An 18,589-nucleotide genomic window follows, 5' to 3' on the forward strand; every position below is an offset into this window, starting at 1 on the left:
ATTCTATAAAACATTAGAAAACAGTTTTTTTTTTTTTAGAGGTAAAAGCAATTATTAAAGAAACATTAGAACAGTTTTCAAAAATTGTTCTCAAAAACTATTTTTTTGAACTATTTTTGAAAACAATTACCAAATAGACCCTAGACAACTGTTAACCCTTTTTCGAACTAAGCCAGGAATCCAAAAGATGAACTTCAAAAACAAATCCAGAGGAAAGTTCTATTCATACTCCAATCATTTCATTGAAAGATGAAGAGTTAAGACTAACCAAAATTAAACAGAAAGTATTGATTAATAGACCTGAAGCATTATAGATGGGGACTGAGGAAGTTCCAAAAACACAACATTTTGGGCTGATGAGAAATCAAGTCCAAAACCCCCAGCAGTTATACCAATTATTGCAATCTTCACCTGAAGGAGAAAGATAATAGAAGTGTTTATATAAGCCCAGAAAAAAGACAGCCAGCACATTCAAAAGTTCAGGCACACTTATGAAACCTATCATCTATAACATGAATGAGGAAAGACTTAACTAATATATTGCTAAATTTACTTGATATTCTTCTGTGTTCTTTATCGATCCACACTTCCAAGTGAATGCAAATTTAGGCAATCAAGACTAAGAAAGTATAACATGGAAGTTAATGGATCAAACAGAATACAAGACTAGCTCATGGTACAAGCTCTGTTGAAATCCATTGAAGGTATGAGCATACATTTACTATGCTTGATATGCTACACACTGTTAAAAATCCTTCAAAAATGAATTAGAACATAAAATTTACAAATTAGATCATCAATAAATGGCAAAAAACAGTAATATTGGCATACCAAGACAAGGGCAGCGAAGGAGGATGCAAGACATACCTCTGTTGATGACCGGAAAGACAATACAGCTGATTGTCTATCTCTGGCAAGTGTGTTCCCATCAATGCGGACAAATCCAATCCCTTTCTTACATATGAACTCCTGAATAATTTACATGACAAACTTCACATTGTGAATACCAACCATATGTTACTGGAACCTCACAAACCATTAAAAACATTCAGATGCTAAGGTGAACAAGAAAATTCAGTATGCTATCTTCAGATAATGTAACTAGGGTTATTTTGCATTAACAACAATAACTCCAAGGAAACGTTCAAATACAGCAAATTTTTTATCGAATTCACAAAACTAAAAGAATCCAACCCTTGGATTTTTAAATATTTTATTATTTTCTGTTCATGGAAAAAAGTAAGAAAGTGCATATCATTCTAAAAGTAAATGTCTTTTGTTTATTTTGTTACTTAGAACTTAACTAGATTGTTATAATTTTTGTTTTTGGGAGACAAATACAATGCAATCATAACCACCACTGATATTAACAAAGATGCACAGCAGTCAAGCCAAGGAGTGTCTTAAGTTTGACTTGTTATTGTAAAGCTAACAACTTTTTTACAGAGAAACTCGTGTCAGCAATCAGCAGGTTTATTAAATCTTATTTCAATTTTATTTCAGATAGCAGGTCTACAACTGGGTACTGCAAACTTTTAGGTGGAAATCTTATGTGGGAAAAGTAAGAAGCATATGATTGACGCACAGTCAAGCGCAAAACAGAGTATAGAGCAATGGCACACATTGCTTGTATGCTTATTTGGCTGAAAAGGTTACTACCTTTATTAGCTTATAGAACAATCATAGAGAAATTTTGGGGACCATGAGAATCATATATCTTTCTCTGTCACGAACACATTTTCCTCTTTTTATTCTCTTGTTTCCTTCTTATACCTTTACTAATTATTTTATAAATCGACTCATTTTCAGTACTTAAACCACCTCCGATTTCCTTCAGCTTAAATGAACCACCTTCAACCTATAACCAGCATCATGTTTTTCAGCATTACTTTTACCATAGGAGAAATGATTCACAAAAAGCACTGATACAAATGACTTGTGGCCCTGTGGGAATGATCAATTAACTTTTCAATATCTCACATACATAAAGGGCTCTGATAACAGTACAAGGATATACAATTTTGCCACTAGAGAAATCAAAACAAGACTATGAATTATGGTATTAGATGTCATTTAGGCACCCAGAGAAAAAGGGCTTTAGTATTTCATTTAGGAGACTGTTATTCCTGGAGTTATTTTTGTAGCTTATATGGCATTTTGAAGCATCTTATTGGACATATGAAACCTGTGGAAGCAATTAAAAAATCTCTAGCTATAGCAGTTCACTTGCTTAGTTGATTTATTCCACAAATGAGATAAAACTTGAAAATGTGATCAACTTAGAGTTGCTATTCTAGTAGTTAATTTCATTTGACGGATAAATTGTTTAAAAATAATCTAAGACATATTTCTATGGCTTAGAATGCCCTAAGTATGAGTAAACTAAATAAGAGGGGTTGGAATGACTAAGTGCATAAACAGATTCACTCTAGTATTTATGCTACTTGTACAAATTAGAATACATGTAAGGGCATATTAGATAATGCCATCAATATAAGATGAAGGATACTCTTTTGGGGCTATATATTTAAACTTTCTCAATATTTATAATCCTACATTACTTAGCATGCCAACAGTTTTCTTTGAATCCTATTCTGGAATTACCATGATTTAAAAAAAAAAAAAAGTAATCACAGGTTTGCCCAGCTTTATATGTTTTATCCCAAAAACAGTGTCAGATCATACTAGATTCCTTTCCAAAGTCAGAAAAAATTGTAATAGTTTCATGTTTTCAAGGTTTTTTCTAATGGGTAAATGAGTAAATATATTAAAAGTGCCTAAAAGGAGTTGCACCAAAGCGCACACAATTTATACAAAGGAAGCCTAAACTAGGCAAGAAGGAAATAAAACACTTCTCCTTACTTGACACTCAGCCAATCTTAAAAATCTATCAAATTTATCAAGTGTTCCTATATATACATCCTAACGCAATTCACAAAAGAATACATAAAGTCAAATTTGATTGTTTGGTCCAATTGCCCAACATCATTAAAAGTGCTTATGTTCCTTCTTTCTGAAGAGTCTAAAACAAGCACAAGGGTGCAACCCTTCAAGCTTGTTTCCATTTCTTACCCATGAAAGAGCCATGCCAACCAAAAGGTTCTTTCTAACTGAAAAGTGCATCATCCAAACCACTCTAAAGGTTTTTTTCATGGCTATTTTGATTAAGATCCACAATGAGCATGCATCTAGTTTGGAAGCCAGATTGAAAACCAGAAAAAGAATAGAACATGAGATCTTCAGTAACTTGGCCAAGACACAAGAGTACAGGATACGTTGCCAAGTTCTTACTGGAGAAAGGTTCTATTTCGTAACTGTTTTCAAAAACGGTTTTTTGTTCTCCAAAAAAAAAAAAGGAAAAGGAAAATACATTTGATAAACAGAAAACAAAAAACAGTTTTTTTCTTAAAAACAGAAAATATGGTGTTTTTAAATAACATCTTTAAGTTGTTTTCAACTGTTTTCACTTATTTTTTTAAGGCTATTTTAGAAAATAACAACAAAAATATGGAGAATGATTAAAAATAAAGCATTGCATATAAAAGTTACTTTTAAAACATATTTAAAAACATAAAAAACAAGTTAAAAACATTTCAGGTTTCCAAACATACTTTTGCTTTACAAAAACATCAAAGAACATTTTTCAAAAACTGTTCACAAAAATTGTTTTTGAAAATTATTTTAGAAAACAGTTAACAAACAAGCCCTAAATAAAAAGACATTAAGGCTTCATTTAGTGCATTATAAAAACCAGTTGAGAAGGAATCCCTTACTTGTATTCCATCAAGAACCTTAAGGTGATGAGCAAAAATGATCATTTTAAGACATCTGGGCTTCATATCCAAACTTGCCACACCATCTGAATCTGCAACAATTGGATGAAAAGAAAGCCATTCGAGAAATCCAGAGAGCTTTGCAATACCAAGTTGTTGGTTTGAAAGTTTCTTTGAAGAACTGTGAGCACCACCACTATCTGAAAGCAAGGGAGTAAGGGTATTATGCTATATGCATGAATTGCAAACTCAAGCAATTTGTTCACCCATTGATCAACAGTTGAAAACAACTTATAGCTAAGTCAATCATCTGATAAGAGCATTGGGGACTAAAATTATCAAGATTGAATTAAAATGCTTGTTTTATTTTAACCTTTAAGATATTGTTCAAGAATAATACAAATCATATTCCGCATATACCTAAAGCAGTTCATTATATCTAAGAATATGTTTTCACATATATATCCGCATAAGAACCATGATTAGGGGTGTTCACATATGTGTGATTATTAGTGGGAGTTTGTCTTTGTCCATGCATGTGAATCCCTCTAGAAATATGGATAATGTACCATTTTATTTCTTCAATTTGTATTTGCTTATTTAAGCTAGACATAGTGTGCCTTAGAGTCACCCAATTTCAAGCGATAACTAACCTCACACAACCAGGTGCTAGCACAGACCAGATGTGCATGTGTTATGCATCTCCACAACCCACAGCATGCATAAAAGAATTCACAATTATTCCTCTGTTAGCAAATAGTAGAACATGGAATATTAAAGTTCAACTCAAGGTATTACCCTTGGGTTTTGGAATTGCTTGACAAAACAGAAATATAAAAATGATGAACTAACATAAGTGGCAAGCTCCATGTACCAATTCTAGAGCATCCATCACTACAAATATTGCTTTACCATATAACAAAACTAGAAGTAAGATCATGAATTGCTTTTTAAGATTACAGAAATAAGAAACCATGAGATAGGTTGCATGACGGATGAAGACGACAAGCAGAACTGCTTCACAAGTGAATCTGTGTACATACAATAGGTGGAATAAAAATCTGAAAAATACCATCAGGTTTATTATCTGAAGGCTTCTCTTCAGCCACATTATTTTCTGAAGCATCACATTTGGTGACCCTAGTGGCAGCTATAGCGAAATCAATATCTGCTCTCTTCAACAACAATCTTATAATTTGCCGGCGTTTGGGTGGTAACTCTCCCAGAACATGCTCCTTCAAACGTCTTATCTACAATAGGAATCAAGCAGCTAGAAATTAATCAATATCTTAAGAAGAATGCACCAAAGCAGCAAAGAACTAACCAGTTTCAACAGACCACAATGATTAATCACAGCTCACTAATCATAGACTTAATATGATCTGCAATAATCTGGAAACTTGAAGAATAAAAGTAATTTCCTGTATGCTAGGGTTGCAATCCATTTTTTTGTGAGGCACTTTTTTATTGAACCTTATAATTAGTTGCCTATAAAAAAATTAAAAACAGACAACAAAAATAAAAATAAAACCTGAGGATAAGAGTAAGACTTCTCTGAAATAATCACCAGTTAGCAAGACAAGGTTTAATTTACTTCAGAGTTTCTAAGGACTAAGTCAAAAGTTACGATGAACCTACTATGGACTATGCTGAGAATACATTCTGAGTTCAAGTCTAAGAATGAGGATGATTAACTACATAGGATCAATCAATTAAAAGCATTATCTTGCACACAGATTGTTGTACCAGCAATGACCATGAGAATTATTCACACTGCTAAAGGAGTAAAAGATTCCAGTATAACAATAACTATTTTCTAATACATCATTGCTTTTTAATATTCTATAATGAAACTATAAAATGTTAGATGTTTCGTACAATAGCCAATTTGCATTTAAAATTATAATTTTGCATTATTAGCAAGGTTAATACTGGTCATCATATCTTGGCTCTGTTCAAACATAATGTAATGGTTTATGATCCAACCTAGCTGAATGCCATTTTAAAATCTCATTTCAAGCCCATTGAAATGAATTAGCAAATAAATTATTGAGTTTAATGTATTGCATAATGGACTAATGAAGATAGTATAACATTAAACATATAAAGAACAAGAACAAACCATAACAGTTTGCTTAAGTAACACATTCAGCTCCTCCAAACGAATGCCCTTTGAGAAATCCTGCAATAATGAAACCATGGTAATATCTTTAATAATTTTGAACTGTGCCAGTCAAACTACTAGAAAGCCTAAATATAGAGAAAATGAATGAAACTGTACTCCATTATCTTTCCATTAGGATACAAAAGCTCTCCTGGCCCACCACACAAGAATTCTATCAACAATGCTAATATAAGACTATAAGAATAAACCTTCAAGTGAACAAATCCATGAAATATTTTGATTTTCAACCAAAAACCCGACAGCCTTCAGCATATTCATGGAAAGCAAGAATCTGATGAAAGAACAAATGGTATTCATATTCCTTTCTGAAAAACAAGACACTTCACTCTGGACAGAACTCCAAATATTACCTGGAAAACTTTTCCTTGAGAACCCCGGACAAAATTGACAGCACAATAAATTTTTGCAAACTCATATTTGTCCCTTCCCAGCAAACCAGGCCTAAATGAAAGAAACATGGTTAAGAAAAGCAAATTAATAAAACCATAAAACTATGTCACTAAAAGAAAAATACGCCAATCAACCTAACAGGATCTTAAGGTGTGAAGAGAATTTACCATAACATGTTTATCTGATGAAAAATGTCATATGGCCTATGGGCACCTAGGAGGATGCAGGGTAAGATGTTAGATGCATCAGAACCGAATTAACAATAAATCCAGAACAGAACATAAGAAAGAGCAAAGGAAGACACAGGAACAAACAAATGTCTACAAAAAATGAATTAGTAACAATTCTCTCTTCTTCTTCTTCTTCTTCTTTTTTCTCTTTATCAGGGTAACAATTATCATTCCAAAATATAGAATTGAAGGACAATGCTTCAGTTTTGCCTCTAAGGCCTATGTCACAACCTTGACAAAGAAGGAGTTCCTGATAGTAGAACTATGCGTCTGACCTTCATCGCCACATCAAGGACAGCTTTTATCTATAGATAAAATAAGGAAGAAATAAATAATCACATCTGCAGGAATGGATTAAGTAAATTTTTGTTTCTTGCAAACCAATAGGATTTTACCTTTTGAGGTTCAGATTTTTTCTTTGTACATTGTAAATGATGAGATTCATCAACTATTAAGAGAGGCCATTCTCGTTCAAGCATGCTCTTTCGCAAACGGTGAAGCATTGTATAAGAGATAACCACAACCCTTGGACACCTTGTTAAGTGGGCAGGATTATTTTGATGACCAAAAACTGAAAACAATTCAAGCAACATAACTAAAGCATGGAATAAAGCAAGATACACACATCATTAGCTACACAATACAAAATTTAAAAATTAAAAAAAATATCCTTCTTAACATGTATATAAGCAAGGATTCCTCATCCTTCTATTGTACTTTTTTTTCTATCAATATATACATGTGTTGTTTCCTATCAAAAAAAAAAAAAAAACATGTATACAAGCAGAAAAGGATATGTTTTCAAACTAATAAAAATGTTTGTCACAAATTGTTGGTAATTTGGGGATGAAAAATCATGGACCAATCAGAAAAACTAGTTTTCTGATAACTCCTCAAATCTAATTTGTATGACTGAAGAAGAATAAAAGAGGAAAATTCTGCATCTTCATGAATGCAGTGTGTTTTGTTAGCTCATTAAAATGTCCTATACTGCATCTGCAACAGGGACAGAAAATAAAGAATTATATTTGGTAATTTACTATCCAAAACATTTAAGATTAACATGAACTAATGCATATAAAACAACATAGCCTCCTTTGTAAATCACACATGCATTAAACAACTATCAATCTACTTATGCATCCATTGTCCCTGTGCTGCTACCTCCCTTAGCAGTGCCCAACCACTATCATATATCGTAATAAGGAATAAGTTGGAGAATTAATGAAAGGTACTAGAACGTTTAAAGATTTCATCTGTACTAAAGCAGCATGGAAATGACATAAAACTTGTTAAGAGACAATGAACTTGAGTACCCTTTGCGAAAGATCCCATTTCTTCTCTTTGACTTAAAAGCTTTTTGTCAAACCATAGGTTTATTATCAAAGCCCTTGGCATGATCTCTTAGCTCAGGATTAACCTCATGAATAGTACTCTTTTAGGGGGTATCTCAATAGGTTGGCTTCAACTCTAGGTAATGAGGAGGCTTTAACTTATCTTGGGCAACCCTTTGGTGGTAACCCTAGAGTAAAATTTTTTGGGAAGGTATCAAAGCAATTAACTTGGTGGCATGCCTATTTCCCAAGTGAGCAAAAACGAAGAGAAAATAAAAACCTCCTTTCTTACTTGAAACTCAACCAATCTATAAAGCTTATCATGGTCAAAGAATGATCATTTATATACACTCTAGCCTAATCCAAACAGGTGCACATAAAGGAAGATTTGATTGCTTGATCTGACTGTTTTGCATCTTTTTTTATTTTGCTAAGTAATCCGACTGTTTTGCATCTTTGAGTGTTCTTCTATTCCTTTACTTCCATAATATTTAAAATAGGCAAAAATGAGGGACCCTCCAAGCTTTCTTTTGCTTCTTCCCCACAATTGAGTTATGCCAACTCAAGAGAGTTCTTGTTACAAAGAAGTGCATCACCTAGGCCACTCTAAACAGAGAAAAAACCAGTTGCTACAAGATTCTTGCTTTGGAACAATGAAGGAGCAAGAGATCAACCAACTCTTCTTCCCCTTTACACATGTAACATCTATTCAATATACCTCATCCCAGCTTCTAAGTTGATCAAGCATTAAAATCTTTCTCCAAACAGCTTCTTAAATAAGGGAACTCACCTTCATTGTCACCTATGGGTTCCAAACTATGTTTGTGGGGAAAGGCTGACTTCTTCCTAGGCTGAGAAAGCACAGAAAATATTGACAGTGAATTTGCTACTATTGGTTTCCTTCCAACCCAATATATCCCCAGCCCTTCTAATTGGCCTCCATTACAATCTCCAGAAAAAAAGCTCACCTTCCTAATTCCCAATCATAGAACTGTCTATGAAAGTAAGGACTCCACTGACCCCCCTCCCTAACCTACTCCCACATCTCTACTACCTAAGAGTCTTTAACAACTACTAGAAAATAACTCTAAAAAGCACTCATCCAAAATACTTTCTCCATACCATTTATCTTTCCAAAATTTTACCCTTTTGTCATTACCCACAATGAAATGAGATATGTTATTAAAGACCTTCCACTTGATCTAAAAATGTGGAAATCCGGAGGAAATGCGGAAGGTACAGTTGTGACATAGTTGTTTTCTATTTTAATTTTACTTCCTGATTTCATGAGAGATTTTCTCCTAAAATCAAGGATTAGATTTCTTTTTCTTAGGCAAATGATCTCAGACATTCATGTATAAATATCAATGCAAGAATCAGTTTGAAAGTAATGAGAAAAATAAAAAGAATCATTTTTTTTCTTTCCCTGAAATTTCTTCGTGATATCAGAGCTAATTTTGAACCATTCAATCTTTCCATGACCAAATACATAATGGCCACCAAGAAGGACTTCTCAACCTCAGAAGTCACTTCCACTCAAGAAGCTCCTATTCCAAGCAATCATAAAGGATCAGACGGTGTTGCTTTTCTCCTTCCTAGACACAAACTGAATGGGCAAAACTATCTTCAATGGTCCCACGCAGTCATGATGTTTGTATGTGGTAGAGGCAAGAATGACTACCTCACCAATGTAGTGCCTTAACCTATGAAAGAAGATCCCAAATTCAAAGGATGGAAGGTTGAGAATAATATGGTTATGTCTTGGTTAATTAACTCGGTGAATAATGACATAGGAGAAAATTTTATACTCTATGAAATGGAGTAAGAAATCTTGGAAGCAGCAAGGGAGACTTATTCTGATACATAATACACAGTAGAGGCATTTGAGATAAAAAGGATCCTCCATGATTTATGCTAAGGTGAGTTGTCGATCACTCACTATTTCAATCTTTTAACTCTCTATTGGCAACAACTAGACATGTTTGAAACCACCAAATGGGACTGCCCAACAGATGCAATCAAGTACAAGAACATCGTTGAGAAGAAACAGATTTACAAATTTTTATTCGAACTGAACAAAAATCTAGATGAAGTTTGAGGCAGAATATCAGGAACTAAACCTTTACCTAACATCCGAAAAGTTGTCTCAGAAGTGCACCAAGAAGAAAGTAAAAAGAAAATCATGTTGGGGTCACAAACCAGCCAACCTGTCACCGGGTTCAGCCTTAGCGACTTGGGGTCCTCCCAATCCTTCTAACAACAATTGACCAAGAAAAAGGAGACCTTGGTGTGATCACTACCGAAAACTAGGTCATACCAAGGACACGTGATAGAAAATCCATGAGAAACCAGCGGATTGGAAGCCATCACGTTCTCAAAATGATAGAGAAAGTTGAGAACACCATGTCACTATTGAGGACAACGCAGTACCACCTAATTCCAATCCGTTCAGCAAAGGGCAATTGGAACTATTGCAAAAAAATGTTCAACCAGTCTTAACAGAGGGCAAATTCCTCCAATTCTATCAACGGGTTCAGATCCTTAGCTCAAAAGGTAATTTTATTACTGCCCAATAAGTAAAAAAGGAAAATTTGAGTCCTTGGATTATTGACTTAAGAGCTTTTGATTGCATGACTAGAGATGCCACAATTTTCAAAATTATTCACCTTGTTCTAAGGATTATACGGTTCATATAGTTGATGGTTCTCTCTCAAAGGTGGCTGGTATAGGTTATGTTGTCATCTCTAAGGACATAACTCTTGACTTTGTTCCTTTGGTTCCAAACTTGCATTGCAATTTGTTGTCCATTAGCAAACTTACTCGAGAAAAGAATTATGTCATTAATTTTTTTCCCAAATCATTGTGTTTTTCAGAATTTGAATTCGAGGAAGATGATTGGCAATGCTGAGGTGTGTTCAAGACTATATTTTCAAAGTGGCTGATTATATTGAAAGACAACGTCAACCAAAAGTGAAGAACGGTCGCTTTCTATCTTTAGTTCTAATAAAGATAGTGATGTTATGTTATGGCACTATCGACCAGGACATCCAAGTTTCTTATATCTCAAAAAACTCTTCTCGTCATTATTCACTAAAAGTTCAAATGGTTTTCAGTGTGGAATTTGTCAATTATCCAAGCATGTTCACAAACCTTATCCAATTCAACCACACAAACCATCTCATCTTTTTTCCATGATACATAGTAATGTTTGGGGGCCACCTAAGATAAAGAACATAATAAGGACTGGATGGTATGTGTCCTTTATAGATGATCATACTAGAATTTCTTGGATCATCCTGCTGAAAGAAAAATCAAAAGTAGGTCAAATTTTCAAAAAAATTTATAACATGATCCAAACCCAATTCCATACCAAAATGCAAGTGTTGAAAACTAACAATGCAAGAGATTATTTCAATTCTATCCTAGAGAAGATCATGAAGAAAAAATAGCCAAGCTCAAGAGTTTTCTTGCCCATGAGTTCAAAATTAAAGACTTGGGGAATCTTAAATATTTTCTTGGGATGGAAATTGCTAGATCAAAAATGGGTATTGGAGTCTCCCAACGCAAGTATGTCCTAGACTTGCTAAAGGAGATTGGAATGCTTGGGGGTAAAACTGTAGACACACCTATAAACTACACTGCTAAACTAGGAACAGTCAAAGGAAGTGCTCTAGTGGATAAAGGGAGATATCAAAGACTAGTGAAAAAACTTATTTATCTCTCTCACACAAGACTAGACATTGCTTTTTCAGTCAGTGTGGTTAGCTAATTCATGAACAATCCAATTGAGGAACATATGAAAGTCGTATATCATATTGTAAGATATCTCAAAATGACACCAGGAAAGGACTCTATTTCAAAAAAACACAAGAGAAAAATTTAAATTTTTTCAGATGCAGACTAGGCTAGCTCCATAATTGACCAAAGATTAACCTAAGGATATTGCACCCATGCATGGGGGAATTTGGTTACTTGGCAAAGCAAGAAACAATTTGTTGTAACTCACATCAATGCAAAAACAGAATTTAGAGTTATGACACATGGAATCTACGAAGGAATGTCGTTAAAGAGACTCCCAAACGAATTGAAAATTCCAATAGAAGATTCTATGAAAATGTCCTGTGACAATCAAACTACCATAAATATTGCTAAGAACCCAGTTCATCATAGACCATCATTTTACTAAGAAGAAGATAGAAGAAGGGACGATTTCATTGATTTACACTCCAACAATGCTCTAGATAGTAGACATTCTTACCAAGGCGCTTTCTAGAACCAACTTTGAAGACTTGAGATCCAAGTTGGGAATGATCAACATTTACAACCCAACTTGAAGGGGAATGTGGAAATCCGGAGGAAATTCGAAAGGTACAGTTGCGTTACAACTATAGTTGTGTTAGAGTTATGTCACAGTTATATGCACAATTATGATATAGTTATGTTCTATTCTAATTTTATTTCTTGATTTTATGATAGATTTTCTCCAAAAATCAAGAATTAGATTTCTTTTTCTTAGGCAGACAATCTCAATCATTCATGTATAAATATCGATGTGAGAATCAGTTTGAAAGTAATGAGAAAAATAAAGAGAAGTATTTTTTCTCTCCCTCAAATTTCTTCAAATACCCTTCCACAAACCCACCTCATAGTCTCATAGCCATCCCTCACCACCCCCCTTCATCTGCCTTAAGCTTTCCAACTCTAACCTATTTCCAAAGGGACTCCCTCTTAGTAACAAATCTCCAGCTCCGTTTGTCGAGGAGAGCCTTATTAGAAGTATGAAGATTTCTGATGCCAAAACCAACATTTTTCTTATCCAATCGAACAGTAAATCAATTAACCAAATGAGGTCTATTCTCAATCCCCCAAGGCCCCAAAGGAAATGCCTTTGGATCTACTCTAAACTTAAGCTCACCCTTTTGGGAACGATAAACAAAGACATGAGACAAATTTGCAAACTTGACAACATGCTCTTGATCAAGGTGTCTTCCTCCTTTTAAAAGATGTTACCTCTCACACAAACCAAACTTTCTCTAAAATCTCTCCTCTACTAATTCCCACACCCTTGCTAATTTGTGAAGAGCTCCTAAACGAAGGCCTAGTATGTGTTAGGTAGATTTTCTACCCTGCAGTCCAATATCAAAGCTAGCCCTCCATATTTGACTTCTCTTATCTGGATTAGTTCACTTTCATGATGACATTCTTACTTATTAAAAAGAATATTCTTACCCATTTTAGAAACATGGTTTGTCAGCTTATATGTGATAAGAGCACGCAAGCATGTGTGTAGCTATTTATTGAGTTTCATTGTCACTCAAAAGTTCCTATTTCTAAGGTAATATGCATCTAGAAGTATGTGGTTTGCTAGGAAATATTACATTCATATGGTTTTACCTAGGTAAGCACTACTATATTCATTTCTATGCAATATATTCTTTGTAATTAAGTTCTTTCTTCCAACCTAGAGAGAGAGAAAGATAAAGGCCAACTATTCGTATCCAACTAAACACTAATTTTTTAATAGTCTTTCTCTGACCAAATGCAACTTTTTTTTTTATCAGAAACAACAAATATATTAACCAAATACAACATTTTGCATTTATGAAATATAATCTTAACTAATTCTCATTCATAATAATTAGGTTATGAATACCACTAATCAAGAAAATGGACTTAGGCATTATGCGTAGAAAGGAATATGATTGTTTAGTTTGTATTCAAATGCATATAAGTTCTCAATAGTCTCTTCAATCATATGCACCACCCCTCCCAAAGAAAAAAAAACCAACGAAAACATGGAATAAAATAAACCAATGTTTTTATAACCGAACCGGTGATTAAACCGAAAAAGTTACCGGTTCACAGTTCACTAGTCGGACCGGTAATCAGACCATGGTCAAACTAGTGATGTCATAAATAATAATTTATATATTATATAAAATTTTAAATAATTATAAGAAATTAAAATTATATATAATTAAATATTTTAATAATATTTCATTTTTATATTTAACATATCAAATTAAATGATGAAGAAAAATATGAATATATTAATATTTTAAATTTTATTAAATAGAACATTTATAATATTTAAATATAAAGATATATTTAAAATGAAAAAAATTATAATATTTAGTTTTATTTGCATGTCTTTTGTATTTTATTATTTTGAAATTATTATATTAATTAAATTTTTTTTTTTAGTTACATTATATAATTATTACAAAAATAAATGTGAAAGGTTTTTGTTGAAAAAGATAGGATCGACTGAGATAATTAGCATGATATTAGGAGATATAAATGTATAAGATATTAGGAGATTTATTTATTTATTTATTTTATTTATTTTTGTAAATAGTTGTATATTGTTAGGTTGTTAAGTTGTTTCCTATTTTTGTGTTGAGAAAAATCCTTTATAAAGAAGATGTCGTGTATATAGTTTTAAATATAGAATAGAATAAAAAAATGTATATATATTCATTTCCTATTCTATTTGCAGTTTTATACTTTTATACAATAAAAATTTGAAAAAAAAATATTAATTTTGTTATATATTTTTATTTGCAAATATAATACAATGAAGAAGTTTCATAGCTTAATAGTTAAGCTTCAATTTTTACACCTGAAGGTCCCAAGCTTGCAAATTTTTTTTCTTCTCACTAACTAATCCCACATCGAAAATGGATAAAAAAAAATATATAGGGATTGTGGGGTATAAAAGGCATACAAGAATCATTAACTTGTGGGACTAAAAGCTTATTGGGTTTAATGACAAAGGGGGCGGATGGGCTCTTCATAGAGTGATCCAGTTCCCTTAAGAAACGTTATCATTTTGGTGCAAAATGAATCAAAAAGTTTTTTTGGCTTAAAAAAAAAAAAGTTGAATCAGTCGGTTCTTTGGTCCGACCGCCGGTTCAACCGGTCCAATTCCGGTTCAACCCTTGGCCGGCTCAATTGGTCGGACCAAACCAAAACCGTGACCGTCCGGTCCGGTTTTTAAAACCATGAAATAAACATAGGGGATGAGTACATAGAACACTCCATTAAACACAAGCTACATATGCACAGGAGGTGGACCACATCCTAATCCATTGTAGGTGCATGTGAAGCACATGGTCCTTGTTTTTCTCCTTGTTCAGAGTGTTTCTGAAGCTGCCATGTTTTCTGAAGAATATGTTGTCCAGCTACTAACACATGAAATTTGCTGGCAAAGTTGGAAAGAGGTGCGGAGGATAGTTCACTACATTTGTTCTGGTGCTTTTGCAAAAAAGCAGTGCTGCAAGACTTTTAAAAGATAGAGCACTCTGATTTGGCATTGAAAGCTAGTTTTCTCAAATTTCTTTTTTGCTGGTAGAGTCCAGCAGGAGAGGAAATTTGTTTTTCCTGGATTTCATACAAAGATTGAGCAAGAGCTGATCCCATTTTTGACCTTGTGTAGATTTCTTTTTGTGAGTGTTTAGCTAGGTTGGCAATTCCGGACAAAATTCCTAAATGTCCCCTAACTTGGCTTTCCTATTCCTATTCGGATTACTTGACTTTGAAGACTAAGACTTTGCTAAGAGGCCGAGGTATGTAGCCGAGTGTGTGGTGATTGGATATGAATCAACCCGGTTTTTAAGCTTTAAATGTGTTAGAAAGTTAGGAGAAATGGTTTTTGGTGCAAGACTGTCATTTCCCTGTTTCTGGATCGATCCAAGTGTAGGGGTGGATCGATCCAACTAATGTTTTTTTGATCAAATCTCAGCCATTAGATTAAGGGCTTCTTTTTACACTTTAAAAACCAATCTTCTCATATTTTCTGGGTAGAGTGACTGCAGAAACGTGGAGAGAGCAGCCACACTCCTTGTGTTCTTCATCTTCTCATTTTGTTTTCCCAATTTGGGGTTTTTGATTGCAAAGAAAATCCACTTCTCTTAATGTTTTCCGAATTGGTTTTTAATGGATTTTCTTGGGCAACAAATGGGTTGATTCCTTCCTTCCTTCATATCTCAATCTCTCATTCTATTTGGGTTTGTGCAAAAACCCATTTTCTTCTTGTGTGGATTCAAGAAGAGGCCGAGATTGAGCTTGGTGCGGACTCCAAGTGTGCTCCAAAAGGAAAAGCTGAAAAATGAAGGTACTAGTCAAGTATTCCGGGAAGGATTGGTTGGCTTGAGCTAGGTAAAACCTTGTACTCAGTTTTTATTCTTCATAGTGGAGTTTTCAATCGGTGATAGGCCCGTGGTTTTTGATCTCTTCGGAGGCTTTCCACGTTAAAAATCCGGTGTTCATTGTCTCTTTCTCTCACTCTATATTTTGATTTATTTTTTAGGAGTGTTGAAGCATTTGCATGTGTTTTGCATTTATAAATTGTTGGGAGAGTGTTGATGCATACATTATTGCTTGTGGATGTTTTGCTTTGTTGAAAAGTTATTGGAAGAAAAATTTCTTGACATTAAGATAGTCTAAGGTTAGGTAATCTTTGTTGGGAGAATTTTTAAATTGTTCTACAACACCTATTCACCCCCCTCTAGGTGTAGTTCATTATTGAGATTCACATTTTCACTTTTTTCATTTTTCTTAAAATTTGATGCTCTATACTTCTTGTTTACTGGGGTTGTGCCCACCCCATAGGTGCCAATTTATAGTCCTTACTACTTGCTTACTAAAAAAGAAGCATAAAAAAAGGAAGTATTACCAAGATGGATATCAGCAGGCAAACAAAAGGGAAGCCAACGCTCCAATTCTTCTGCCCATGAAAATCGCAAAATAGCTGGGCAAACAACAAGTATAGGGCCCTCATTCATGAAACAGGATGCAATAGCAATGGCCTGAAACAAATTAAGCATATAAATGAGATATATCCCCAAGCCATCTTAAAAGACAAAATATGAAACAGGCTGCAATAGCAATGGCCTGAAACAAATCAAGCATATAAATGAGATATATCCCCAAGCCATCTTAAAAGACAAAATATGAAACAGGCTGCAATTGCAAAGGCCTGAAACAAATCAAGCATAAAAAGGACATATCCCCACAAGCCCTCTTAAAAGACAAAATTGAAGTGGTTCTAGAAATGAGGTTATTAGTTTCAGTAGGACAGACCCTGAAGGAGACACATATGCATCTGTTACAAGTTGAACATTGATACTCAAGGGTACAAATCAAATATGCACTGTGAGCATCCCAAAATTCAAGAACAATTTTTTAAAACTTACACACTATATGTGTACAACCAGGGAAATGACCTGATAAATTCATGATATAGAGTGGTCCAAAACAACATTTCTTTAAATGAATATAACTAGGCCTGTCAAATAATAGAAGTGTTGTCCATTTAGAAAACAAATTTATAAGTGTGATGTGTGGGTCATTGCCCATTTAAGAAAAAGATCAATTAAGAATAGAATCTGATTTCTTTTTTTCTTTTATCAGAAACGAAACATATATTGATAAAAGTAAAGTTCTAAGAGAAGAATGAGAGGTCCTCTCCACATACAAAACCTGATCAAAGTAAGACTATACCCCACTATACAAGGATAACTACAAATAAAGGAATGTACAAAATATCCCAGAAACCAAAATCAAACTCTCTCACACATTATCCACCTTTTTTGAATTACAAATTGATAGGCAACTAAGTTGAATAACATTAAGTGGGATTCCTCTAAAAGTGGCGGTACAAGAGGCTCAAAATGAGGAGTAGAAGTGAAGAAGATCCTACAGCATCCCTCCTGTTTTGCACATTTCCTTGAAAATCCTAACATTTTGCTCTTGCCACACAATCTACAATACAATGAGGCAAGAGGTATGCCAAAGAGTCTTGACTCTGATTAAATTCTCCAATCCTCTAAATGAGATAATCATCTTATCTCCATATTAGCTACAATAAAGAACTTATGTCAAAACTCCAATGTTATTGGGCAATGTATTAAAAGATAGTCAATTGATTCTCCATTCCCTTTGCACAGAATGCACCAACGAGGACTGGAGATTTGTAGGGTCTTCTCACCTGTAGCATGTCATTAGTATTTGCCTTCTTATGCACCACTAAACAAGCAAAAGTTTTAACCTTTAAAGGATCTTTTGATTTTCATATAAAATTAGCCAAAAGAAACAAGATTGGATTTAAGGGCTTAGACAAGACTGTGAAAAAAGATTTTACTGAGAATGAGCCAAAAAAAAATAAGGACCAAACTCTTGAATTTACAGTAGAAAGAGACAAGTGCACTAAAATAAGTGAAGACACAAGTCTTTCGAGAAGTTCGGTTTCTTATGAGATTACGTCGAAAGTTAAAATTCCAAGAAGACGAGTAGGAATTACTAAGGGCAATTGAGATGGTATGATTTCTCATTAAAACAAATCTATAAAGGCTTGGAAATTGGGAACACAAAGGTTGATCTCCCCACCATAAATCTTCCCATAATTGGATCATCTTCCCATTTCCCACCACAAAGCAAGTGTATGGGGAAAAGTCCTAAAAGACTTGTACAATAGCTTTCCAAGGGCATCTGTGTGACCATCTAACCGAAATGTTGGAATCTCATCCATTAGGATGTATCCCATAAATGCTCAAAATAACCTAATGCCAAAGACCACAACTTTCCTTAAGGAACCTCCGAAGCCACTTCACTAAAAAAGCATGATTTCTCAAAAAAGTCTTCCCGATCCCCAGACACTCCAAACTCCTTTGGCCT

At 34.0% G+C, this 18,589-nt stretch overlaps 1 protein-coding gene across 4 annotated transcripts in view; it reads right to left on the minus strand.

The window, feature by feature from the left end:
• Positions 1-18,589, minus strand: part of LOC100267344 (uncharacterized) — a 43,901-nt gene that overhangs the window by 21,291 nt on the left and 4,021 nt on the right. For 3 of the 4 annotated variants that reach the window (XM_010665002.3, XM_010665005.3, XM_010665001.3), the window contains exons 3-12: positions 16,590-16,722; positions 6,974-7,149; positions 6,810-6,883; positions 6,516-6,551; positions 6,309-6,399; positions 5,896-5,955; positions 4,846-5,023; positions 3,774-3,973; positions 868-969; positions 301-411 (exon numbers count right to left, since the gene is read on the minus strand). In XM_010665002.3, coding sequence (XP_010663304.1) covers positions 301-411; positions 868-969; positions 3,774-3,973; positions 4,846-5,023; positions 5,896-5,955; positions 6,309-6,399; positions 6,516-6,551; positions 6,810-6,883; positions 6,974-7,149; positions 16,590-16,722 — 1,161 coding nt within the window. The remainder of the gene's footprint in view (positions 1-300; positions 412-867; positions 970-3,773; positions 3,974-4,845; positions 5,024-5,895; positions 5,956-6,308; positions 6,400-6,515; positions 6,552-6,809; positions 6,884-6,973; positions 7,150-16,589; positions 16,723-18,589) is intronic. The other variant, XM_059734074.1, reaches the window with a different exon arrangement.

The sequence above is a fragment of the Vitis vinifera genome, chromosome 17, assembly GCF_030704535.1.
Source record: "Vitis vinifera cultivar Pinot Noir 40024 chromosome 17, ASM3070453v1".
Lineage (NCBI taxonomy): Eukaryota > Viridiplantae > Streptophyta > Magnoliopsida > Vitales > Vitaceae > Vitis > Vitis vinifera.